This window comes from Diceros bicornis, chromosome 13 (assembly GCF_020826845.1).
Source record: "Diceros bicornis minor isolate mBicDic1 chromosome 13, mDicBic1.mat.cur, whole genome shotgun sequence".
Taxonomy (NCBI): Eukaryota; Metazoa; Chordata; class Mammalia; order Perissodactyla; family Rhinocerotidae; genus Diceros; species Diceros bicornis.
In genome coordinates this window covers 14,149,608-14,174,488 of record NC_080752.1, presented here as the reverse complement: position 1 = coordinate 14,174,488, position 24,881 = coordinate 14,149,608, and the positions used below count along the sequence as shown (strand labels likewise).

At 42.6% G+C, this 24,881-nt stretch overlaps 2 protein-coding genes across 5 annotated transcripts in view; one reads left to right on the top strand and one right to left on the bottom strand.

Moving 5' to 3' along the window:
- Positions 1-9,306, top strand: part of NRDC (nardilysin convertase) — a 107,914-nt gene extending 98,608 nt beyond the window's left edge. For both annotated transcript variants that reach the window (XM_058552382.1, XM_058552383.1), the window contains 10 exons: positions 844-1,006; positions 2,895-2,926; positions 3,178-3,316; positions 5,165-5,212; positions 5,504-5,556; positions 5,979-6,062; positions 6,644-6,734; positions 7,007-7,123; positions 8,435-8,524; positions 8,691-9,306. In XM_058552382.1, the coding sequence (XP_058408365.1) occupies positions 844-1,006; positions 2,895-2,926; positions 3,178-3,316; positions 5,165-5,212; positions 5,504-5,556; positions 5,979-6,062; positions 6,644-6,734; positions 7,007-7,123; positions 8,435-8,524; positions 8,691-8,891 (1,018 nt within the window). In that variant the 3' untranslated portion in view covers positions 8,892-9,306. The remainder of the gene's footprint in view (positions 1-843; positions 1,007-2,894; positions 2,927-3,177; positions 3,317-5,164; positions 5,213-5,503; positions 5,557-5,978; positions 6,063-6,643; positions 6,735-7,006; positions 7,124-8,434; positions 8,525-8,690) is intronic.
- A 380-nt stretch (positions 9,307-9,686) lies between these two features.
- The window catches only part of OSBPL9 (oxysterol binding protein like 9), a 176,015-nt gene continuing 160,820 nt past the window's right edge, over positions 9,687-24,881 (bottom strand). For 2 of the 3 annotated variants that reach the window (XM_058552392.1, XM_058552393.1), the window contains 10 exons: positions 22,571-22,656; positions 19,352-19,523; positions 18,029-18,113; positions 16,739-16,849; positions 16,377-16,440; positions 16,113-16,253; positions 13,076-13,154; positions 12,166-12,257; positions 10,577-10,712; positions 9,687-10,322 (listed from right to left, as the gene is read on the bottom strand). In XM_058552392.1, coding sequence (XP_058408375.1) covers positions 10,248-10,322; positions 10,577-10,712; positions 12,166-12,257; positions 13,076-13,154; positions 16,113-16,253; positions 16,377-16,440; positions 16,739-16,849; positions 18,029-18,113; positions 19,352-19,523; positions 22,571-22,656 — 1,041 coding nt within the window. In that variant the 3' untranslated portion in view covers positions 9,687-10,247. Of the gene's footprint in view, positions 10,323-10,576; positions 10,713-12,165; positions 12,258-13,075; positions 13,155-16,112; positions 16,441-16,738; positions 16,850-18,028; positions 18,114-19,351; positions 19,524-22,570; positions 22,657-24,881 lie in introns of those variants that run through there. The other variant, XM_058552391.1, reaches the window with a different exon arrangement.

Below are 24,881 nucleotides of genomic sequence, written 5' to 3'. Positions count from 1 at the left end.
CCAAAATTCGAAAGCAGGGGAAGGAGCAGTTAAGAGACATGAAATAACCAATAATCTGATCACAAAAAGTTATAAAAACTAATAACCAAATACAAGTTGGAAAGGAGAGTTGTCTAGAGCTATTGATATGATGAAAAATAGCCCTGTGTGTTCAGTAACTACTGAATACTACTATATTAAAACGTAGTATAGTAATAATAATAACACCTATTTATTGAATATTCATTGTGTGTGAGATCTAAGAACTTTAAAGGTATTTATTTATCTAATTCTCACCAAAACCCTATAATGGTAGCCATTATTATTTCCCTTGTTTTACAAAGGAAGAAATCGAGTCACAGATGTTAGGTAACTTGCTAAGTTCAAATAACTTAATGTGGGGAGAGGGTAGGGGGGGTGAGAGTTGGGGGTTAGTCAGATTCTGGCCTAGAGCCACTACCTATACTATATTGTCACTGCAGTAATAGATATCCATAATGGTGGCCTCCAGTAATTAATAAAATATTAGTAAGATTTCAAATCAAAATAGTAATAATTCTAAATTGATTTAAATTTTAAATTGGTAAGCGACTCATCTAGCAACTTTACTTATGTGAAATATTTTATTTTGCGACTGAGACAGATAAGTGAGTTGTTATACCAGTGAAGAAATCTATGTATAAGTTTGTATATGCAATTTTAAATGCTTTTTGGTGATTATGACGTTATTTCCCCATCTTAAGTTGTGATAGAAATTCTCTCTTTTTAGAAACATATCATGTACAGAAACTTAACCAAATCTTCCTTTACCCTCAAGATTAATTTTTTACAACAAAACTTTGTTTTTTTCTGCCCTTTGTACAGAGATGTGCGGCTTTTAATCCTGGAATATGCTCGTTGGTCTATGATTGACAAGTACCGGGCTTTGATGGATGGCCTTTCCCTTGAGTCTCTGCTGAGCTTTGTCAAAGAGTTCAAATCTCAGCTCTTTGTTGAGGGCCTGGTACAAGGAAATGTCACAAGCACAGTAAGTGTGAGGTGCTCTGTTGCTCTTGGCCCGGTCTGAATGCTGTTTTGGGCTCTGGAATTGCGTTAGTTCTTCCCTGAAGGTAAAGCTCTGGAGTTTTGGCAGGCCAGCATTGTCGTAGTCTGTTTAGAAGGGAAGCTGGCCCCTCTGACGCCGGGCAAGACTTTCTTATGAAGGAGACTGCTGGTAATGGACAGGACTTGGAGTGAAACGGGTTTGGTAAATATATATGGTGTTGGTTACATTTGTTGAAAATTGAGTATGGAAGCTACAGTTTAATTTAGAGATTAAAGTGGGAGCTGGGGAGTGGTGAGGGATGTATACACGTACACACACACACACACGTACTTAGGCAGAACTTGTGTGTCAGGCCAGTGTGTTAAGCTAAGGAGCTTGGGCTTTATCCTGTAGTAAATGGAGAATCTTCTTTAAAAGATTTGTTGTTGAGAAACCTCCAGAGAGACCAGTTATAAGGCTGTTATAAAAGTTGACATGAAGTATGATTCCATTTACATGAGGTATCTAGAGCAGTCAAAGTCATAGAAACAGAGAGAAGAATGGTGGTTACCAGGGGTTGGGGAGAGGGAAGAAAGGGGAGTTGTTGTTTTATGGGTATCGAGTTTTCAGTTTTGCAGGATGAAAAAGGTCTGTAGTTCCATTTCACAACAATGTGAATATACTTAACACTGCAGAGCTGTACACTTAAAAATGGTTAGGATAGTAAACTTCGTGTGTTTTTACTACAAAAGAAAAAAAATTCGAGTGAAAAATGATGAAGCCTGAGATTAGGCAAAATAAATGAAAAAGCAGCACTTAAGAAATAATGAGGTAGAGGATGGCCAAAGCTCAGTGACTGATTGGATGTAGGGGTGAAGGATAAGGGAGGGGTCTAGGATGATGCCCAGATTTTTTGCTTAAACCAGTGGGTTGGTGAAGGAGTAGGAACAATAGTAGGTTTGGGCGCATATGAGGAGTTTGTTCTGATATATATTGAGTAGGATGTGTCTGTGGGACCTTGTAACTGATTGAGGCCTCTTCCAGCCAAGAGTCTTTGTTTGGGACTCTCGCTAAACTGTTTGGCTGTTAACCATCTTCATCCATGGCCTTCCAGTTTCTCAGGACTGGCCCTTTGATGGAATATATAAATAGTCACTCTTGAGACTAGCTGCTGTCCTCCCTTCTTCCTCTCTGTCTTTATCCTCCAACCCCAAAACCAGCCTTAGTTTCTGTCCTGCCCACAGAAAGAAGTTTAAAAGCCTCCAGCCATATAGAGAAGAGCAGGAATAGCTGCCTGCTTCTCTGAGCACAGTGGGAGTACCGGGCAGGGGTCCTTTTGGTCCAGAGGACTTAGTATGATGAATTGCCCCAGGCAGAGACCACTTTAGACATGAACTCACCCCTCCACTTATCCCTCATTTTATAGGTAAGAAAACAGAAATCTTGAGAGGGGAGAGGATGCATTCACTTAGTATTAAGTGTTATTCTATTGCTCACTCTCTGCCAAGCTCCGTATTAATAGACCCATGTTTCTAAAACACAGTCACTGTTGTCATAGAGGGCACAGCCTAGTGGGGTAAGCTGAACAATTAAGTCTGATCCAGTGGGGAGAGGGTCACAGTGTACAGGTAAACAGAGTGCCAAGGGAGAGCAGAAGAGGAGCTGATCAGTTGAGAGCCACTTGGTATTCAGCAAAGTCAATATCAAATCAGTGAATAATGAGCCCAGTCAATGAATGACTTGCCCAGCATTTTAGGTGTCAGACTATATCTGCTTTCTTAATGCTATCCAGGACTTCTCAAGCAATTAGAATATTGATATTAGTTGGTTCTGAGTGAAATTAATGTCCAGAGAGCCTGATGTAATTATTGTCTTCTCTTTTATCTCCTAGGAATCTATGGATTTCCTGAAATACGTTGTTGAGTGAGTATTGGTTTGACTTTTCTCTGTGGGAGTTATGTTTTCTTACCAGCAGCAGGGCATTGAGCCACAACTTAGTTGTTACTAAATCCACAATGGAGATGCTTCTTGTAGTAGGTTTTCTTGAGGCCAGTTATATAAACAAGGCAGTTTAGAAGCAACTGTGGAAGGCCTGACCTCTTCCTCAGAGTTTTTGGGGTGGGGGTAAGAGGATAAAGGCACTGCCTTGGTGACCCACACTGATTCTTTTGCAGCAAGCTGAACTTCATGCCTCTTGAGCAGGAGATGCCTGTGCAGTTCCAGGTGGTAGAGCTGCCCAGTGGCCACCACCTGTGCAAAGTGAGAGCTCTGAACAAGGGTGATGCCAACTCTGAAGTCACTGTGTACTACCAGGTCAGTTGGCCCCTTTGCACACAGCCATCCTCATGGCTAAGTGGTACTTAAAGCCTGGTGGAAGGTCCAGAGTACCTGAGAGTCATGACTCTGTAACCTTCAAGGCCCTTTTGAAGTTGCCTCTGTAATTTCAGGCTTGGGGTCATTTGTCCTCTTGAAGTAACTACATTTAAAAATTGCTCCTGTCAGTGAAATGGATCCTTTTTCAATCACAGTGCTTCATTAATCACCTAGCCACTAGTCCAGAGGGACAGAGACTGAAGTGTGGCTGGAAATTCCTACATGTTCCCCTGACAGAACCCCAAGCAGCAGGAGGACATTTGTTACAAGGACAGTTTTGAAAAAGAGACATAAATAAACATAGCCAGAGTCCCTTACTTGCCTGAGGTCATACCAGCTGGGGTTTGAATTTATTCCTTCTGTCCTTAGAAGCTGTATTCTTTCCACACCATTCTGGAAATGTGGGATGGGCCTAAAATAAGGAAGAGCTTTCCAACAATTTCCATTGGCCCATAGCCCACTTTAACCAGCGGTTAGTCCCACTCACTTCTGGGACTGTGGTGACCTCTGCCTATCTAGACTGATCTCAGACTTCCTAAACTCTGGGGCTCCTGTAGCTAGCTGCTGCTGCAGTCACTGCAGACCCCTGCTGTGAAGACCCCTGGTCTGGGCTTTGGGCAGGGCTGCATGGCCTTACTGTCACCTTGTCCTTCAGTGTGTTTTTGGCCCTGGGCCTGAATCTTTCCCTAGAGGCCCAGCTTGTCTGTAGATCTTGTCTCTCTCTGGCTGTAGCTACCTGAGGTTTTTTTTCCAGGTTCTCAGCTTATTTGAAGCTAAAATGACTAGCAGGCCCCCAAACTTCATAAATGATATGACCTGGCCCTGCTTAGCCCTGCCCACGTTTCCAGTGCTTCTGACTGCTCAGAACCCAGAGAGCTTAGTACTTCTCCAGTTTTAGGCAGGATTTCATATTGTAAGACCGTGTTGCGCTTTCCATTGATCACCTCTTAGCACTGGCTTCTCATACAAACTGCTTCCTTCAGGGAACCACTTCCCTCCTTACACGGAGCATCTTGCACAGGAAATTGATACCCAGTTTTGACTGGTTTTGTTGCCGTCCTTTTAGACGCAAACAGGAAATCTCTTGGCTGACTAACCAAGGCTCGCAGGGCACACAGGCCTCTTCCTTTGGTGAGGTGGGAAGGAATAGGAATGAAGCTGTGTCTGACGAGCCCGCAGGACCCTGACTGGGGGATGCACTGACAACATCCTTGCTTGTTGGCCTCCTGCCCTCTTCCACTCTCACTGCATTCTTGTGCCAGTCTCCAGGACGGCCCGGATGTTGTCTCCAAGTGTGCTGTCTGCCTCTTTTAGACATTTTTTAATCAGCTGGTTTGGGTCCCAGTGTGTGGCTGCAGAAGCTCCTGTTTATATCTTCTCCATCTGAGGAATAGGTCCAGATACCCTTCATTGATCCCCAAACACCTCCTGCTCTCCTCCTGAGGACCTTGAACTGCAAGTACTTGAGTTTAGATTGTGTCTTCTCGGTCCTTTGGGCAGGAGCTGGCAGGTCAGGGATTATTGGACTCACCTCCATGTCTGCCTGCTAAGGCTGAGAATACAAATGATCAAGCATGATTCCTGTCCTCAGACCTTCAGTCTAGCTGGAAGGCAAATGTATAATCAAAATTGTCGAAAGTATGGCAGTAGAGGGTATGATCATTTCTTTTGCGGCAAGAGAAGAGTGGGGTGGATACCTGAATAAATGGTTGCCAAGAATAGCTGGATTGTTAAAAAAACCCCTAAGCCGTTGGATTTTCAGTTGGTCTGAACAACTTCTCCTTTCAGTCAGGTACCAGGAGTCTGAGAGAATACACTCTTATGGAGCTGCTTGTGGTAAGTTGTATAAAGGAGAATCAAGGTGTTCAGGAGCCCCTGACCCACTACGAGGACTGGCCTTTCTGCCTGGGGGCTAGGGACTTGGGAGTGGTCAGAGACCTGTGATGGGTAGGTGAGATGGTGGTTCAGTATTCTCACGCATTATGAGCAAGGCCAGGGTGCCTGGGCGATTTAGGAAGACAGTAAGGGAGGCTGGACTTCGGGGGTATACGGAACACTTTTGGGGGAAGAAATGGAGGTTCTTCTGTTGGGAGGAGTTGGGCTGATGGGTAGTATGTTGAATTACAGATGCATATGGAAGAGCCTTGTTTTGACTTCCTTCGAACCAAGCAGACCCTTGGGTAAGTCTGCTGGCAAGAGCACTGAGCTCAAATAAGGGTCTGGGGCTTACTTTGCAGGCTGAGGTTTATCTAATATTTTGATTGAGCAGCCTCTCAGAGCTCTTTGGTCCTTCCGTGCCTTCAAGTCATACCTGCTAGTCAGAACTTCTGGAATTTGCATTTTGGACTATGATCAGGTTTTCAGTTTGGTCAAGTTTTAAGATTAGTAAAGAGAAAAAGCTAGCCTGTGGTCCTCAATTCAGGAGTGGGGTGGACACCCTAACCTGAGAATGAAATAGATGCATTCACATTTATGGATCCTCTTTCAGGACCTCCAGGTCCGGTCAGGATGTGCAGAAACCCTTCCCACTCATCTCTAGTGCCTCTGAGGGCAGGCCCCAGGTGACCACCTGAGCTCATAGAACTTTTTGCTCTGGCTGTAGGTACCATGTCTACCCCACCTGTAGGAACACATCTGGGATTCTAGGATTCTCTGTCACCGTGGGGACTCAGGCAACCAAATACAAGTGAGTAGATGGGCCCAACTATTGTTATTCTTGGCGTGGAGAGTAGGGGCTACAGGTGCTTCCTTAAACCTCAGGCAACTCTGACCAAATACAGTTTGCTTCATTTAGTCACAGCTGCAGGGGTGGGGGGTGGGGGGTGGTTCATAAATGGCCTGGATCCAGGACTGATGATTGGTTCTAGTGGTCCCATAGCGTTTGACTCAAGTCCTGTGGTCACTGTGCAGGGCTTGCCAGTTTTTCTCTCTTAGGAAGACCTGAGGACAGAAAGGCAAAGGTGCCTGACCTGGCATTCATGCTAGAACCAAGGTATAGGGCCTTGTTGGTCTTCAGCTTTGGAATGGTCAAGCATGGCCCTCACTGCTTCAGTATTGAGGATACCAGGAAACTGGCCTGGAGGTGGGGGAGCAGTAGGATTCTTCCCCATTCTCTTCCCTCCTTCAGCTTAGGGGAAATGATGGAGGTCTGGGAAGAAAACACTTCAGCCTCTTTGCTGGAAATATGCCATAGCCTTAATTCTCTCTTTTGCTTACTGCTTGAGACCAGGTCTCTGATAACTTTTAATTGAAGATGTTTTGTTTTAGTTCTGAAGTTGTTGATAAGAAGATAGAAGAGTTTCTTTCCAGCTTTGAGGAGAAGATTGAAAACCTCACTGAGGACGCATTCAACACCCAGGTGACTGACTGTGCTGGCCTTGTCTTTTGTTCCTTGGCCCACACAAGCCCTTAAGATAATTAGACACCAGTGCTGGCCAGTTTTTGAGCTTTGTAGCCCCACCTTAATCTGACCATAATGTCTTCCTAACTTCATCCTCCCTCATATACTGGCAGGTCCCAAGTGAAGGGACCATAACAGATCCATCACAAGCTAGGCTGGACAGGGCCAAGTGTGTTCTTGGGGAACTGGTGTGACGCCATGCTGAAGGTCTCTCTTTTTGGTGGTAACAGGTCACAGCTCTGATCAAGCTGAAGGAGTGCGAGGATACCCACCTTGGGGAGGAGGTGGATAGGAACTGGAACGAAGTGGTGACACAGCAGTATCTCTTTGACCGCCTTGCCCATGAGGTAGTAACAGTTTTCAGAGTAAGACAGCCCTGATAGGGACTCCTGATTTTATAGGAGTCACAATTCCAAGCAAGTCAGTATTGTGTACAAGAGAAAGGAAGCTGGGGCACGCGTCCAGGTTTGGTTTTTTACTTGCCCATTTCTTGTCTTGATTAATCAAGTCTTCTTTCCAGACTGGCCTCTCTAGCACCTTAGGTGGCCAAGTGAGTAGGATACTTATCCTTACCTTCCCACCACCACCAATTTCAGTCAGAGCAGATCCATTTTTGTATTATAGATTGAGGTTCACTACAAAATTTGTTGAGAAAGAAACAGTTCTGCTATTTAAAGAAAATCAAGAATCTCTGGTCTTTATGAACGCGGAGTTCCTCCAGATTTAATGATTCCAAGTGTAAGTCTTTTGATAACTTCTAGCCCAAAGTAATAAAACCCACGAAAAAGAGCTCTGCGTTCTGCAATCCAGTGCTCTTTGATAATATAACCCTATGCAGTAAATTAGCAAAGGACATTGAGGCAGAAGAGGTATTTAACAAGAGGTTTCAGTCCAGCTCTTCAGACACACTCGTTTTCCTACTAGAAGCAGGACAGACAACGTTCTCTTCACTGTTTCAATAGTGATTGTATTTTTCTTAAGCCAGAATATACAGGTAGCATGTACCTGAGAGGTAACACTAAGGTGACGATGGGTTTTTGGCTCAGTGTATAGTACTTGGCTGTAATTACAGCATCCACTACCCTCTCTTGCTTATCTGCCAGAGCCAGTCATTACTACGAAAACATGAAAGTGTGTCACAGAGGCTCATTTTCATCCTTCTCTGGAAGGTTGGGGGCAAGCCGAGATGTGGAAGAATAAAATGATGTGTTCAGGTGCTAATAAGGTGGCCCAAGGAGGTCTGCTTAGGGTGTTAGGAACTACCTTTAGGGGCCGGTCCTGTGGCTTAGCGTTAAGTGCGTGCGCTCCGCTACTGGCAGCTCAGGTTCAGATCCCAGGCGCGCACTGACGCACCGCTTCTCCGGCCATGCTGAGGCGGCATCCCACATACAGCAACTAGAAGGATGTACAACTATGACATACAACTGTCTACTGGGGCTTTGGGGAGAAAAGGTGGGGCGGCGGGGGAAGGAGGCGGATTGGCAATAGATGTTAGCTCAGGGCCGGTCTTCCTCAGCAAAAAGAGGAGGCTTGGCATGGATGTTAGCTCAGGGCTGATCTTCCTCACCAAAAAAAAACCAAAAAACTATCTTTACAGAAAATATATTGCTAGTCTTTTATAACTTTATCTCTCTTCTATTTTCCCTTCTTGCTGTAAGATTGAAGCACTGAAGTCATTCTCAAAATCAGACCTGGTCAACTGGTTCAAGGCTCATAGAGGACCAGGATGTAAAATGCTCGGCGTCCATGTGAGTATGGTTAACTATGCTATAGTTCTGTGCTTTCCAGAGTTATCATTTAGCCCAGTTACCATTCATGGGGTTTGGGTTGGTATCAGAGATCCTAACAAACAAACAGGTCTGTGCCCAAATCAGGTCAGCGTATTTCCCACCTCGAGTGTTTGCCCTCTTTCAGGTTGTTGGATTTGGGAAGTATGAGCTGGAAGAGGATGGTAACCCTTCCGGTGAGGATTCAAACAACTCTTCTTGTGAAGTGATGCAGCTAACCTACCTGCCAACCTCTCCTCTGCTGGCGGATTGTACCACCCCCATTACTGATATCAGGGCTTTTACATCGACACTTAACCTTCTCCCCTACCATAAAATAGTCAAATAAACTGCAGTCTCATTGGCCTGAAATTGTGTATTTAAAAATGTGTGTATATTTTATGAAGTTATACCACTACTGTCTTAGGGCTTCCATTGAATTTTTGCACTGGTATTATAGAATTTGATTGATTTACTTTTTCCCCCTCTTCGTTGTGACTAACAAACCCAGGGTTATTGTAGCAGCTGGCAGAAGGAAATTAGCAAGGTGAGCCAAGTGTGACTAAAAACTTACATGAGCAGTTTGAGAAGGTCTGGCCTGGCCTGGTCCTCTCAGATTGAGAATCCAGTTCTGTATGACAGCCTTGAGAGGCCCTACGTAACCAATGTCTTAGTACCTAAATGCTAGGTGCTAATACTAATACCTGTTGTTTTTTTAAGTGTATTTTTAAATAAAGATAGTTCTGTATTACCCTTCAGAATGAGCCATTTGCTGCTGTAGCATTCTTTTTCTTATGTTTTGTTTCAGTGTGGGGTGGGGATCTAAAAAACACTCTTCCCAAATCCTCTAAGGCAATAAAATATTTTTGGGTAAAAAGGTGGGAGCCCTACATGTGCTCTATGAGTTCAATGAAGACTGGAGGAGAGCACGGTGGGGCTCAAGTCAGAACAAAGGAGGGATGCTCTGTTATTTCAGGAGAGTCCTTGTGAAGAGCTAGCTAGCTAGCTCCTGTATTCAAGGTTGCCAAATAACTGACTCCAGGTTTAACCATAAAGAAAATAAAAGAAACACATTTAAAAAAAAAAACGTTGGAAAAATTACTTTATGAAGCCTTAAGAAGCACTGAGTATAATTAAACTGTAGTCCAGAGTTAGATACAATTTAATAATAGTTCAATTCCAAAATAAAAGTTATTGTAGGTGAAGCCATGAAATTTCCTAAGACTTGATTTTAATACATTGGGCTAATTTTCTAAAACTCAGAGGAACCAATATTTACAGTATATGGAGTATTTATGAAAAATCTGGCTTCAGGTATATATGTGTATGTAATATATATATATATATATATATAACCCAAGATTATAAGATGTTGTATATCTCAACAGCAGTATTAGAGTGCAGAGTCTGAGACTGGGATTTACAAATGCTTTTCAAAGCATGGGGTTTGGAAAAGGAGCAGACATCTTGTTTTCAAAACCTGAAGTTTTTCTCAGGACTGAAGTCAAAATTACAACTGCCACAAAAGAGGAAAAAAGGGAAGCTTTTTCTCGTTTTAATTGTTCATCTGCATCGGAAAGTCCAGTATCCCTGAGATAGGAACCACTGTAATAAGAAGGGAGTGAATCGGTTCTCCCAAAGGAAGATTGTTGCTTGATTATGCCTACTGCCCTGGGCATCAGGTGTAAACTTTGCATTTCCCAACCTAATGCTTGGCAGCACCAAGGCGTTTCAGTAATGGTTCATCATAAACCCAACATTCTCCATCTTCATGAAATAACTGTAAGAGAAAGGGGGAGAATTCAGTTACACACTTGCTTTGCACTTCTATAATATCATTCTTTTTATTATGTCTTCTCCCCCCGTTACACCGAAATGAGTTTCAGGCAGGGACCAGGACTCATCTTGTTCATCACCATGCTTATTTCACAGTGTTTGGACTTCAACATTCACTGAATGAATGAATGAGTTACAGCTCAGGGTACAGAAGTAGCAGTTGGGAGGCTGGGGCAGGCTCTCCCAAAGCAAGCTTACCCTTGTCTCCCATTGAATTTCTTTCTCCTTCCTTTCTCGGGCTTCTGCTCTTTGTCTTTCTTCAAGTCTATGCTTGGCTTCAGTTGCTGCATCAATGTCTCTGATTTTTAAGTTGAAAGTGACATCCTTCCAAAGGCTAAAGAAAAGAAGTCAAAGTGCTAAGTACTAGATGGACACAGGAGTTAGCAATCTTGAGAATGAAAGTCTAGAGCCACACTGAATATAGCATAATTACTGTGTAAGTCAAATGGCTTTAACTGCTAAAGTTCACAGACTAAATCTCCTTAAACTGGCAGCAGGGCACTGGAGTAAAGAACAGAGAAATGGACTTGGAAGATTCCACTGGTAGTTCTTAAAGGAGGAAATAAAGGATGGGCAGAAAGTTGGATGTATGGTGATGACAACAGAGGAGAAACAGTGAGAAATGAGACCTGGGATTTTACTTCTGGCTCTACCTCTGACTAGCTATGCAACTTTGGGGGTGTCAGTTCACCTCTCCAGGGCTTGAGTGTCCTTTAACTATAAACCGAAGGGGTTAGATCAAAGAAGCTGAGACGTTCCATTTCAGAAGAACTCCCTTAGATTTAACGAGATTCTGGAGAAACAGTTTGAATAGAATAAGTGTCAAGAGGTGAACTGGAGAGGTTTAAGGGGGAGGAGATTTCGCTTCCTCTCAAGGCCTGGAAGATGATAACTAGACAAGTCTGGTTCAAATGTGTCACTTTACAAGTGAAGGCTTCTAGGGAATAGAAAAGTGGCCATGCTTAAGATCCCCTTATGGTGAGTAGCAGAACATAAATTTCTATAGATTTCTACTTACATAACTACAAGCAGGCAGTCCAGCCAAGCAGACTTAACAAGTTAGAGACAGCAAGCAGGCTAATGATGTGTAAGGTCCCCTTTCTTCACTTAAGAAATCTCCTGATATGCTAACCAAAGAACTTCAGTGCATGATTCCTCATACTACTAAAAGAACCTGATATTATCGTGCAAATGAGAAGGGAAAAAATTACGATGTTTGAGACTACTGGAAAACTGAATACAATTCGATATTTGATGATATTAAGGAATTCATTTTTTTAAAAGCATGATAATGATATTGTAGTTTAGTGTTTTGGGTTTTTTTTTAAGTCGTTTTAGAGATACATACTGAAATACTTAGGGATGAAATTAAAAAAAAAGTTTCTTACAAACAAAAGATCTGAATATATTGTACTGCTCACCTCTCAACTGGAGCCTCACTGCCTTCTCTTATAAACCACAAAGATGGTGATAAGCCAACATACCCTGGGTACTTACTATTTCCCAAGCATCATATATATGCTAATATGTTTATCTCATTTAGTTCTCACAAAAACTCTGAGGTAGTTCCCATTTCAAAAAAGAAGGCAAAGAGAGGCTAGCTTACAGTCCTGGTTACAAAGCTAATAAGTGGCGCAGCTCCACATGAATGACTGACTCCAAGCATTCACACTTAGTCTGTGCTCTGTTATACTCGGCTCTACTATCTCCACACCCCAGCCCTGCACCTATGCCCAGCCAACGGCAGCAGCACTGCCCCAACAGCTCTAGTTATGTCATCATCTTACCAACGGGATTCATACTCATTCTGATCTTCCAACTTCCTCACTTTCTTCTTGATTATAGGCAACTTCTTGGTATCTATAAAAACTGCATTTTCCTAGAAAACAGAAAGGGTAGGTAGAAGTTTTATTGTTCAAACTGTTCTAGAAGGAAAAGTCAACTCTTCATAGAAGACTTTAATTAACAGATTTAATCATCAAATCTCACATATGAAGATGATGTGGATAAGGGGTTTCCTGTGCTATCTTCAGCCTAAAATACAGTGGTGTGCCTTAAGTCTTGGTAGAGGCTCAATTCAACAGATGTTTTCAATGTTGCTATGTGCTACGTGCTCGGGATGTAATCTCTTGGAGAGCTAGACCCATAAACAACTAATCCTAGTGTTAAGTAGGCTGACATGCTTTTTACATTTCAAATTCTCCAAGTCTAAAATCCAGTTTACTGGCTCCTGTTAATCCCATACTACCTTCCTCCTACCTTAATCAGTTACTGTTTGCAAGTTCCTTGAGGGCAAAGACTATCTTACTCATTTCTGTATCCCTGGTGCCAGGTAGTTAATGCATTTTTATACAAAATCAAACTGTATATATAAACGCACACTAGTTTAGCTCTTCATTTTATAAACATACTCACCACACATTCTAATGATATAGGTAACATTTACTGGGTGCTTACTATGTGCCAAGCATTTTTTTTACGTGTATTATTCTTGAGCGTTCTGAGAGGAGAGAGGAAAGTAAAGATCATTCTACTATCTGTACTGCCAGGGAAGCGGTGGGGGAAGGAAAAAGGCTGACCTGAAGAGAGCACTGGAGCTGGCCTCGGTGGTTACATTCCCACATAAAGGAAGCCAGAGTAAGGGATAGGCTACAGTTCAATGTAGCCTAAAACAAGTGGCAAAATATAGGTTCTTACCCCAGTTGCATATTTTGCATACATTACACCATTCCATTCCCCTTCGACTGAGCAAAAAGACTTCTTGTCATTGGGAGAACTAAATAGAAAAGGAAACATTTGTGTTAGTCTCAAGTTGAAAATTACTCTAAGAATCTGGTCAGTGTGGCCTACCTACACAGAGCACACACGTGACAACTTTGGTAAAGGCAACTTAATAGAAGATTTCCCAGAGCCAAGTGTAAGAACAAGGGCCCTAAACAAGATGCTAATGAACTGAAGATCCCATGAACAGTGGGTATAAGATGAGCAAGAGAGCCCTGGGCTGGGGCCACAGCAGACTACAGACAGTCCCTGCCTTCAAGCTGCTCACAGCCTAGTGGGGAGAGACATTGCCATTGAGACTCTGGGTGGTAAGTGCTGTGGTGAGTTTACGTGAGCCCTGGAAATGAAGGGCAAGACTCCTGGGTGTGGGTCAGGAAAGGTTCTGTTTAAGGACAGACATAATGCTGCAGAGCAGGCTTTCATCCCTGGGCTCACAGGGACCTCTGGGTCAAATGGTTTGATTTCCTTTCCTGAGCAAGGATCCTTTCGTCAAAAGCCCCAACGAGCCTCTCCTTGGACATGACAGTGCTGTGTACAGCAGGTATGGAACTGGGAAAGATAAGCATCACAGCAAAGGACAGGTTAGGAAAGGCAAGGCATGAACACAGACGGAGGCCAAAAGAGGTCAGAAAGAAAAATACACAGGCTACAGAGATGAAAGCTGTTACCACTGGACTGAAACTTGTTTTCTCTATGATTTAGGAGTTTTGGGGGAAGAGGGGCAAAGGGGAAGAAAAATGATAGAATCCCACCCAGCTTTAGAAGGTCATTGTGCAGCGGTTCTCAAAGGGTGGTGTGGGGACCTTTGGGGGTTCCCAAGACCCTCTTAGGTCAAAACTACTTTCATAATATCAAGATATTATTTGCCTTTTTCACTCTTAATTATCCCACAAGTGTACAGTGTTTCCCAGAGGCTATGTGATATGTAGCAACAGACTGACTTCAAAAAGTAGACAGGAGAATCCAGCTGTCTTCTATTAATTATATTAGAGATTTACAAAACTCAGAAAACGTACAATGCCACTCTTCTCACAAATTTTTTAAATAAGAGTTTTGCAGGTCTAGCCTGGTGGCGTAGTGGTTAAGTTCGTGCATTCCACTTTGGCGGCCCGGGGTTCACTGGTTTGGATGCTGGGCACGGACCTACTCACTGCTCGTCAAGCCATGCTGAGGCAGTGTCCCACATAGAAGAGCCACAACTCTATGACTGTGATACACAACTACGTACCGGGGTTTTGGAAAAGTTTTTTCTTTTTCGTAAAAATGCTATTATTGTCATTTGTAAATGACTTTATAAATATTTAAAAATATTGTTTTAATTTTTTTTTTGTGAGGAAACTTGGCCATGAGCTAACATCCATTGCCGATCCTCCACTTTTTGCTGAGGAAGACAGGCCCTGAGCTAACACCTGTGCCCTTCTTCCTCCATTTTGTATATGGGATGCCTCCAGAGCGTGGCTTGATGAGTGGGGCATCGGTCCGTGCCCAGGATCCAAACCTGCGAACCCCGGGCCACCGAAGCAGAGCATGTGAACTTAACCACTACACCACCAGGCTGGCCCTCCGTTTTAATTTCTAATATGAGAAATATTGATGGATATAATCGACATAAAATTCGTAAGTGTTAAGAGTCAAGAGGCCAAAAAACTTGAGAATCACTCAGCTAGTACAATCTTTCATCAGATGCTCAAATCCCTAATTTTAAGAGCCCATCAAGCACTCTTTCAACTCACAACTCTGAGGGCAGTCTTTCTACTATCTATGGCTATGACTGGCAGAAGATTCTGCTAAGCTAGCAGTTCCTGTTGGTGCTGGTTACCTCGAAGGAACTCTGAGAAGCAGGCCCACCCATGTCTTTGTTCTGGACATCATATATTTCCACCACCTGCCTGCTTGGGGGTAGGGCAGCATTACAGTAGTAACTTGTGTTGCTCTCTAAGCTCTGCCCATATTTTCTGACTGCAATAATTCTTTGGATTTTACACTGATCCTTAGTAAACTTCATCTGGTGTTCATGGTCCCATCCTGCTCAAGATTTTTTTGGATGCTGATTCTGTCATCCAAATTAAATTATCTCCCTGGAAAACTGGTTAACTAGCCATGTGTCTTCTACCTGCAACACTGTTCCCAATGAGGCCTTCAAGGGCAGAGCAAGTCCTGCACATTTTCCTCTTCCAGGCAGGCTGTGAACCCATCCAAGTGACTATTACCCAGACAGCAGAGCTGTCTTCATCTGACCCTAGAGTGTCAAATAGAACCACGCCAAGATGTGATGGCTACTGTTTTTCCCCAGCAAAGGCACAGAAAAAAGGACTCAGGACTTGGAGACACTTCACTGGGAGTCAAGAGAATCTATTGTATGGACTAGCTCACGGTCTAAACTGGCAATAATGAGTCAGGAATGCATGATCTGGGTTAGCGAGGCGATCTAGGAGGACCCCCTTCAGGTTCCCGTTCGCAAGTCCAGTTCCTAGGAAGGAAATCCCACCAATGACCTCTGATTGTTCTGAACCCAGATTTTAGGTCTCCCTCCCTTTTTTTTTAGAGAAAGATCAGCCCTGAGCTAACATCCAATGCTGATCTTCCTCTTTTTGCTGAGGAAGACTGGCCTTGGGCTAACATCCATGCCCACCTTCGTCTACTTTTATAATGGGACGCCGCCACAGCATGGCTTGACAAGCAGTGTGTCTGTGCGCGCCCGGGATCCGAACCTGCGAACCCTGGGCTGCCAAAGGGGAGCACGCACACTTAACTGCTGTGCCACTGGGCCGGCCCTGGGTCTCCCTCTGATATGGGATTTTAGGAAGAGACATATCACATAAGGTGTGAAACAAGTTTTCAAAGACAGAACCAATAAAATGGTCAATTCCTAACAGAAGTTACAGTTCAAGAAAAAAGGAAAAGTATTTCAGAGCAGCAGAAAAGCACTGAAGCAGAAAAACAAAATACCTACAAAATCTCAGCAGTAACCCTGTGCTTCTTGCCCCCATAGAAGGGTTTAGTGTGAAAGACGATATTTGCACTGTAGCCAGTTTTGGAACAATTAATATTGCATTCTCCGCCTAGTTCCACCCAGGGCACTGTGAGGATAGACCTGCAAAATCAAAAGTTCTCAGGTAAGGCTGACAGTTCAGAGGAAAGAGAGGAGGGGTGTTGCTTAAGGAACAGCAGGGTCTGCTGCTTGCTGATCAGAAGAAATGAACACAGCTCTACTTGCCTTCCATAACCGTTGGGGAATGTGAGAATGTAATGTTCGTCATGGTCTAGACACGAGACACAGCCTGTGGACAGAAGAGACAGAATCTCTGATGAGTAGTGTCAACTGGCCTTATTGTGACAACACAATAAGGTTGTGTTGTCTGGTTGATGGATACTCCAGAATACTCCATTCAATTTAGGAAAAATCAATCTTACAACCCACCCCTGCTCTCACCCCCAATTCACATGCTTACATGCAAACAATGACATCCAGTCTGGCTTTCTGGGGCCATTTCCTCTTACTAGGTAAGTGTCCAGCATATATTAGAAGGACATAAAATCCTATTAACATTGTAGTCCACCCAATGCCCATAGACTTACCCTGCCCTATGTTGTGCACCCCAATCGACATCCCAAGGAATTTTGATTTGGTCCAGATATGAGCATTGAATTGTATCTTCTTGTTAAAACACTCAGCATAAAAGGCTGAAACTGAATAGAAATTATTTTCAATTAGTGCCAGGAGGTAACTAACTGCTTCTTACACCGTTTCCCCCAATGCAAGCAACCCTTCAGGGCCACATGGGCAGGAACTTCCCTAAATCATGAGACTGTGGCCAATCCTAGAGGCTTAAAATCAAAAGGTCTGTCTGGGGCCAGCCCCGTGGCTTAGCAGTTAAGTGCACGTGCTCCGCTACTGGTGGCCTGGGTTCAGATCCCGGGCGCACACCGATACACCGCTTCTCTGGCCATGCTGAGGCTGCATCCCACATATAGCAACTAGAAGGATGTGCAACTATGACATACAACTATCTACTGGGGCTTTGGGGAGAAAAAAGGAGGAGGATTGGCAATAGATGTTAGCTCAGAGCCGGTCTTCCTCAGCAAAAAGAGGAGGATTAGCATGGATGTTAGCTCAGGGCTGATCTTCCTTACAAAAAAAAAAAAAAAAAAAAAAGGTCTGTCTGTTCTGGCCAGCATGCATGTTCCTGCCCCAGCCCCAACCTGGACCCATCCCGTATTTCCAGTCTTAACATTGCATTGAGCAAACAAGATGATGTTGAAGATACGCACTCTCTCCACTATGCCAGGAATATACTGCAAGGAAACTACATCTCATTTACACAAACCATCTCAAAGTTGCTGAGGTCTCTACAGCACAGCTCATTATATGTGAGATAACTTTAGAAGCATTAAAAGTTGGTTTCCTGGGGCTGGCCCCGTGGCGTAGTGGTTAAATGCGAGCGCTGCGCTGCTTGTGGCCCGGATTCGGATCCCGGCACGCACCGACACACCTCTTGTCAGGCCATGCTGTGGCGGTGTCCCATATAAAGTGGAGGAAGATGGGCACGGATGTTAGCTCAGGGCCAGTCTTCCTCGACAAAAAGAGGATTGGCATGGATGTTAGCTCAGGGCTGATCTCCCTCACAAAAAAAAAAAAAAGTTGGTTTCCCAAATACCTTCTTTTTGTACGTAGTTAATCAGTGAAGCTAAGAGTCTCTGAAACTTATATAAGCAATAGATATGAGGAACCAATCCTCTCACAGGATTGGGATGATACAGGCAGCCATAAAACTGATAATACTGTGACTTCAGCTATGGAGCTTTTAACGACCCTCTTTAAACAGAACAGTTTGAAAGTGGATATTGCAGAGGAGTGCTATAACTTACTAGGCGGATGATGGGAGACCTGTTCAGCCACGAATGTTACACTGTTTTTGGAAACCCAGGGAACTGGTCCTTCTGCAACTAGCTCCTGCAAGCAAATATAACATCATTTTCTTTTGATGTGGAAACACAAATGACACTGCAGAGAATCTAATAACTGGTGTCTCTGCCTCCCAAGGTCGTTAGCTGCTCCCGCCCACATACAGCCAAAGCATCTTAAACACACTTTTATTATGGCTCTTAATTACACTACTCGAATTATTGCTTTGTGCCTCCCTGACTAAGACATTCTTGAAGGCAAGGATCATGTGCCTAACTCAGGGCCAGGCCTGGCACAGAGCGGACACTTCGAACGTCTGCCAAATGAATAAGAACAGACACACACTGCCTCTGTCTTCAGTAAGGACTATGTGTAACATGTTGCTCGGAAAGGGAAAGCTATAGAGAGTTACGTTTACCAAGAGACTATTATGTGCCAGGCACTGTTGGCTTGGGGCATTTTTTTCCATGCCTAGAGGCCCTTTAATTTGAGTGTTCCTTTCTGGCTGTCTTCCTCAAACCAACCTCTAAATGTTGGAGCCTGGGGCTCAGGTCTGGGTTACCTACTCTTCTCTAGCTATGCTATCTTCCTAGATATTTCATCTAATCTCAGAGCTTTAAATGCCACCTAAATATACTAAAATCTCTGCAAGCCCCATCTCCATCCTAGACCTCTCCCTTGAACTCCAGACTAACTCCCTACTTGACAGCTCCACTTACACGTCTAACAGACCCCTCATACTTTATATTTGAAAGTCAGGTTCCTGATTTTTCTCTCCCCAAATCCAATCTTTTCCTTTTAGTAAATGGCACCAACCAACTGCTGAAGCCCACATGCAACGACTCAACTCTGACTGCCCCCTTTCCCTGACCTCCCCCAAGCCATCTATAAGTTCTACCTCCAAAATACAGCTTGAATCAACCCTGTCTCTCCTGGAATAATGCCAAAGCCTCATGAATGGTTTCCTTGCTTCTATTTCTGCCCCTCTCTAATTGATTTTTCACAAAATCATTATAATTATGTTTTCAAAACAAAAATGAGATCCTGATAAGCCATAAAATTAACATCAAGGTCTTGCATGATCTGATTTCTAAATCTCTATCCACATCTCATGCCACTCTTTCCCCCCGCTCACTATATACAAAATATGCTGATCCAACAACACTGTTTTTCTATGGGTGGTGAGCATCTTCTGATCATTGCCTTTATCATTAGCTGTCCCCCAATAAAATGAAATCTTAACTCAGTACACAACTGAAGATAATTAAAAATAGTGCAGAACTCACCGCATTCTCCTCAGTATCATTTGGTAGTGTCCAGTGACACTGAAAGATCTCGCCCAAAATGGGGTTGTACGGCTTTTTGGCAACTGATCCTTTCCTTCCCGCGTGAAAGGCTGAGAGGTACCATTTCACAACTTGAACCATTCGGTCTCTGGCATCTTTCTGGTCACTAATGCTGCAAGGGAGAAAGACAAAATTTACTATCCTGCTTTCTGACAGGAGACAAGCTGATGCAGCACCCCTCAGCATGGCTGAGCCAGGCTGAGGACCCAGGACCAGGAGCTGCCTCAAAGCTTTTTTTTAAAAACTGAGGTATAATATACATAATTAAACACACCAGTCTTAAGTGTTTGGTTTGATGAATTTGACAATGTATATATCCACTTAATTAATCACCATCCAATCAAGACCCAGAACACTTCCATTACCCCCACATTTCCCCATCCCCCCTTCCAAGCAATCCCCACCCCTCACCCTGGGGCAAACACTGTTTCTAGTTTCTAGTCCCATAGATTAGTTTTGTTTGTTCCAGAACTTCAGAGAAGTGCACTGTGTAACTGCCAAATTGTCGGAGATTTTCTAGATATATTTGTGTTATCAATTCGTAATTTAACTCTTTCATGGTCAGAGAACATATTCTGTACAGTTCCAATTACTTTAAATTTATTAAGTCTATCTCGTATATGGTCTATCTTGATGAACGCTCCTTGTGCACTTGAAAAGACTATGTTATACAAATTGTTTGATAGTGTTTAGAAAGGTCAACTGGGTCAAAGCTGATGGATAATGCTGTTTCAATCTTCTATAGCCTTACTCATTTTCGGGGGGCAGGGGGAGGTGGAGGGAGAAGGCACGCACAGCAAGCACTGGGAGCTACTTGTTCAATCAATTCCTGAGGGAGTAATTTCCAACCATGATTGTGTACTTGTCTATTTCTTCCTTTAATTTTTTTTTTTTGGTGAGGAAGATCAGCCCTGAGCTAACACCCGTTGCCAATCTTCCTCTTGTTCTGAGGAAGATTAGCCCTGAGCTAACATCTGTTGCCAGTCTTCCTCTTGTTGCTGAGGAAGATTTGCCCTGAGCTAATATCTGTACCCATCTTCCTCTATTTTGTATATGGGACACCGCCACAGCATGTCCTGATGAGTGGTGCACAGGTCCTCGTCTGGGATCTGAACCTGCGAACCCCGGGCCACCAAAGCAGAGGGTGCAAACTTAACCACTACGCCACTGGGTGGCCCCAATTTCTTCCTTTAATTTTTGCTGCATGTATTTTGAAGCTGTGTTATTAAGTACACATGCATTTAGAATTATTATTTATTCCTGATAAACTGACTCTTTTCATCATAGGAAATATCCCTAATTTGTCCTTGGTAATATTTCTCATCTTAAAAAACCTCCTTTGTCTGACACTACCAGCTTTGTTATGCTTAGTGTTTTGCATGGTATGTCTCTGTCCATCCTTTTTTTTTTTTTTTTTGCTGAGGAAGAGTCACCCTGAGCTAACACCTGTGCCAATCTTCCTGTATTTTTTTTGCTTGAGGAAGATTTGCCCTGAGCTAATATCTGTGCCAATCTTCCTCTATTTTGTATGTGGGTCGCCACCATACCATGGCCGCTGATGAGTGGTGCAGGTCTGTGCCCGGGAACCAAGCCGGGCCGCCAAAGGGGAGTGTGCCGAAGTTAACCACTAGGCCATGGGGCCAGCCCTCATCCTTTTACTTTTAATTAAGTGTCTTCATATTAAAAGTCTCTCTCTTGCAAATAGCATACAGATGGACCTTACTTTTTTATCCAGCCTGACAATAACTATTCTCTTAAATGGAGTGTGTATTACATTTAGCATAATTACAGATATAGCTGGTTTAACTCTACCATCTTGGTATTTGTTTTGTATTTGTCCCCTTTGTTCCTTGTTCCATTATTTCTCCTTTCCTCCTTTTTTGCAATTGAGTATTTTTAGAATTCCATTTAATCTTATCTATTGCCTTTATAGCTGTACTTTGTATTTTAAGTGGTTCCTCTAGGGACCTCAAAGTTTAAATTCTCATACATGGAAACTATCCTTAAATCTGAAATCTATATCTAATGCATAACTGGTACTTTCCATCTTTAGTTATCCATGTTACCAATAAATATTTACATTTTATTTGTTCAATTATGTATTAATTTAAACGGTGCCATATTTATTTGAATTTCTGCCCTTTGGGAATTGGTTAAATGGTTTTCTTAAATCTTCATCAAGAAGGAAAGATATATATCAATGTTAGCCAATGAGCCCACCCACTGTGAAACCCTCAGTGATTTGTATCTGGCTTCAATAAACCACAGTCCAAGGCCAAGGAATGTCATCCGAGAAGACAGATTAGAACATCCCAATACAAATCAAATCTTCCTGCTTCCACTGAAAAGCAACGTGAACTCACCTCCTTGTAAATCAAGGCCACCTTCAGATTACTTCTGTCCTTTGTATATATATCTAATATTATAAGCTTTATATTTATTATTATTATTTTTTTTTGTGAGGAAGATTAGCCCTGAGCTAACATCTGTTGCCAATCCTCCTCTGTTTGCTGAGGAAGACTGGCTCTGGGCTAACAACTGTGCCCATCTTCCTCTACTTTATATGTGGGACACCTGCCACGGCATGGCTTAATAATAGGTGCATACGTCCGCGCCCGGGATGCGAACCTGCAAACCCCAGGCCACCGAAGCGGACGGAGCACATAAACTTAACCACTACACCACCAGGCTGGCCCCTATAAGCTTTATATTTAAAATGTGTCAACCAGTTTGTAATCTGGACATTAGACTGTAAGCTCTTCAAGGGAAGACACTGACTTTTTCTTTCTCCAACTCATAAAAGTTCTGGCAAACAACAGGTGCATTAGAAAAGTTTGCTGAACTCAGTTAACTAAACTTCATCAGGATATTGTGTAAATAATTAAACAGTGATTACCAATCCCTGGATCAAACAAACTCATAGCCTTCTGGCTACCTATTAATAGGCTCTCAAGATTTTTTAAAATGTTTAACTTGGGTGCCTAACAACATCACCACCATATAACCTAAGCAAACAGACAGACATCTAATATAAACAAAATATTCAATGCCACTTTTCCCCAGAAATGTCTGAAAGGCAAAATGGAATCTACCTATCCTGCAAAAGCAGAAAGCTACTGAGTAACATCTTAAAAAATTGGAAACTACTGTGTCAAATACCTCACAAACAGGTCCGGATGTGCAAAAAAGTCTGCATACATTTCTAAAAGAGATCTTCTTTCAAGAATAAACGTTGGAAGAACTACCTGAAAAACATACACATTTGACCCTTGAGGATCAAATTCCACTACAAATAAAAACAGATTGCTGAACTGCTAAAAAACCAACTCATTCCAATCACGGTAACACCCACAAAGTATGGCCCAGGCATGCTTCTGATACCTACTTCCCAAACTGTTCTAATACAGAAATGCCCTTTAACTGCCCAGCAGATGAAAAACAGAGTAGTAGTTTTGAATATTCAAATGTCACTTCCTCTGTGCAACCGCCCTTTAGCTCCCTGAATCAGTGCAACAACAACAGTAACAAACTACTCAGTAGCAATCGTTTGATGTCTACCTGCCAGGGCATTACATACACATTATCTTATTAAACTGTACAACAATCCTGTTATGAAGAAATTATCATCCCTACTTTACGGGTGGAGAAAAATGAAGCTCAAAGAGGGTGAGAAATTTTCTCACTGCTCTGTTATTAATATGGAATTCAAAATTGGTTCCGTCTGACTTTGGGGGATCTGTGCACTTTCCCCTCTAATGCTGCTTCTCCATCATCATTAGGTGCGTTAGGAAATTTATTTACTTACGAATCCGTGTCCTCAAATAACTGAAGAGCTCCTAGAATGCAAGGACTACACTTATTCAACACTTGCATTGTCAGCTACTATTACACAGTAAGAAATTTTTAAATGAGCAATTGAAGGAATAAACAAAAGGAAGAAGAGAATAAAGATGGGAATCAACAAACTCTTTGCACCATGCGGCTAAGCACATGAAGAAAAATGCTGAGGGGCTGGGAATGTGGCAGAGGAGAAAGTAAAGAAAATGGAAAATTGGAATATGGGAAGAAGAAATAAGAAAGATTAAGAATAACCAATAAAAAAAGAAAGAATTTCATTCTGGAATGAAAGAAGAGTTTTTGAAATGTGTATCAGATTATCAATTATTCATTACAGAAGAGGATCACCATAGTAAGCAAAAATTCCTTTTTACTACATATCTACTATATTCAAGATCCTGTGTTAAGTGCTATGGAGAAGGTAAAGCTAAGTATGAGAGAATAAAACTGGCATTTTAAATGTGAAATGTCACAAATTTCATACAAGAGATGCTCGAAGTACCCTGGAAGTTCAGAAGAGGGAAATATCATATTCTGTTTAGGGGACCAAAATGAGGGCAGAGCTGGGAAACAATTCATTGAGCTTGCACTAGAGAAAAGCCTTAGAGGGCCGGCCCGGTGGCTTAGCGGTTAAGTGCACGCGCTCCGCTGCTGGCGGCCCGGGTTCGGATCCCGGGCGTGCACCGACGCACCGCTTCTCCGGCCATGCTGAGGCCGCGTCCCACATACAGCAACTAGAAGGATGTGCAGCTATGATATACAACTATCTGCTGGGGCTTTGGGGGAAAAAATAAATAAAATAAAATCTTTATAAAAAAAAAAAAAAGAAAAGCCTTAGAGAAGAGGAAGGCTGTAACAGACAGAGAGAGAGAAAATAGAACAAGACAGGGAGATGGGACAGAAAAAAAAACAAGACAGAGAGACAGGAAATGGGGTGTGACAGGGATTGACCAGTGGACCAGTGTGGCTGGGTATGTAAAGAGGGCAGATGGAACACAAGCTTGGAAAGGGACACGATGGCTATGACATTTAGAATGTTTATTATCAGATTCCAGAGTTTAAATTTTAAGTAAACATTTTCCTTCCATAGAACATGTATGTTCATAATCTAAATATGGTTAGACTGGCAGGTAAGCTTATGTACTGACTTGGTGCAACTTCCTACAACTCTTGGAGAACACAGAAATTATAAATCACCAAGTAAGAACGCTGAAGAAAAAAACGAGTAATTACATTTAATATATAAACAGCTCTTACAAATAAACAAGAAAATGATTACTACCATCAGTAGGAAATTAGAACAACACAAGAAGCAATTCAAAAAAGAAGAAATGGCCACAAAAACATAAAATTTGATCTGATGTGTAATCAAAGAAAAAAAATAAGAATTTTTTTTCCCTACTTAAAATTTTTCTTGAGAACTCTCACTCAACAGATCTTCTTCAATGTTTTTAGCACTATCCTGATACATGCCAGTATGTCAAGCTGCTGCAACAGTGATGACAGTGAGCTGGGCTAGGCTGTCTTTGACCTGGGGTCAAGTACTTATTTTGCCACTTCTTAGGCATGAGGAGGCTCTGGAAAATTAACTCAACTTCTCTTAAGTTTCTGTAAAAGGAGGTTAATTACATGC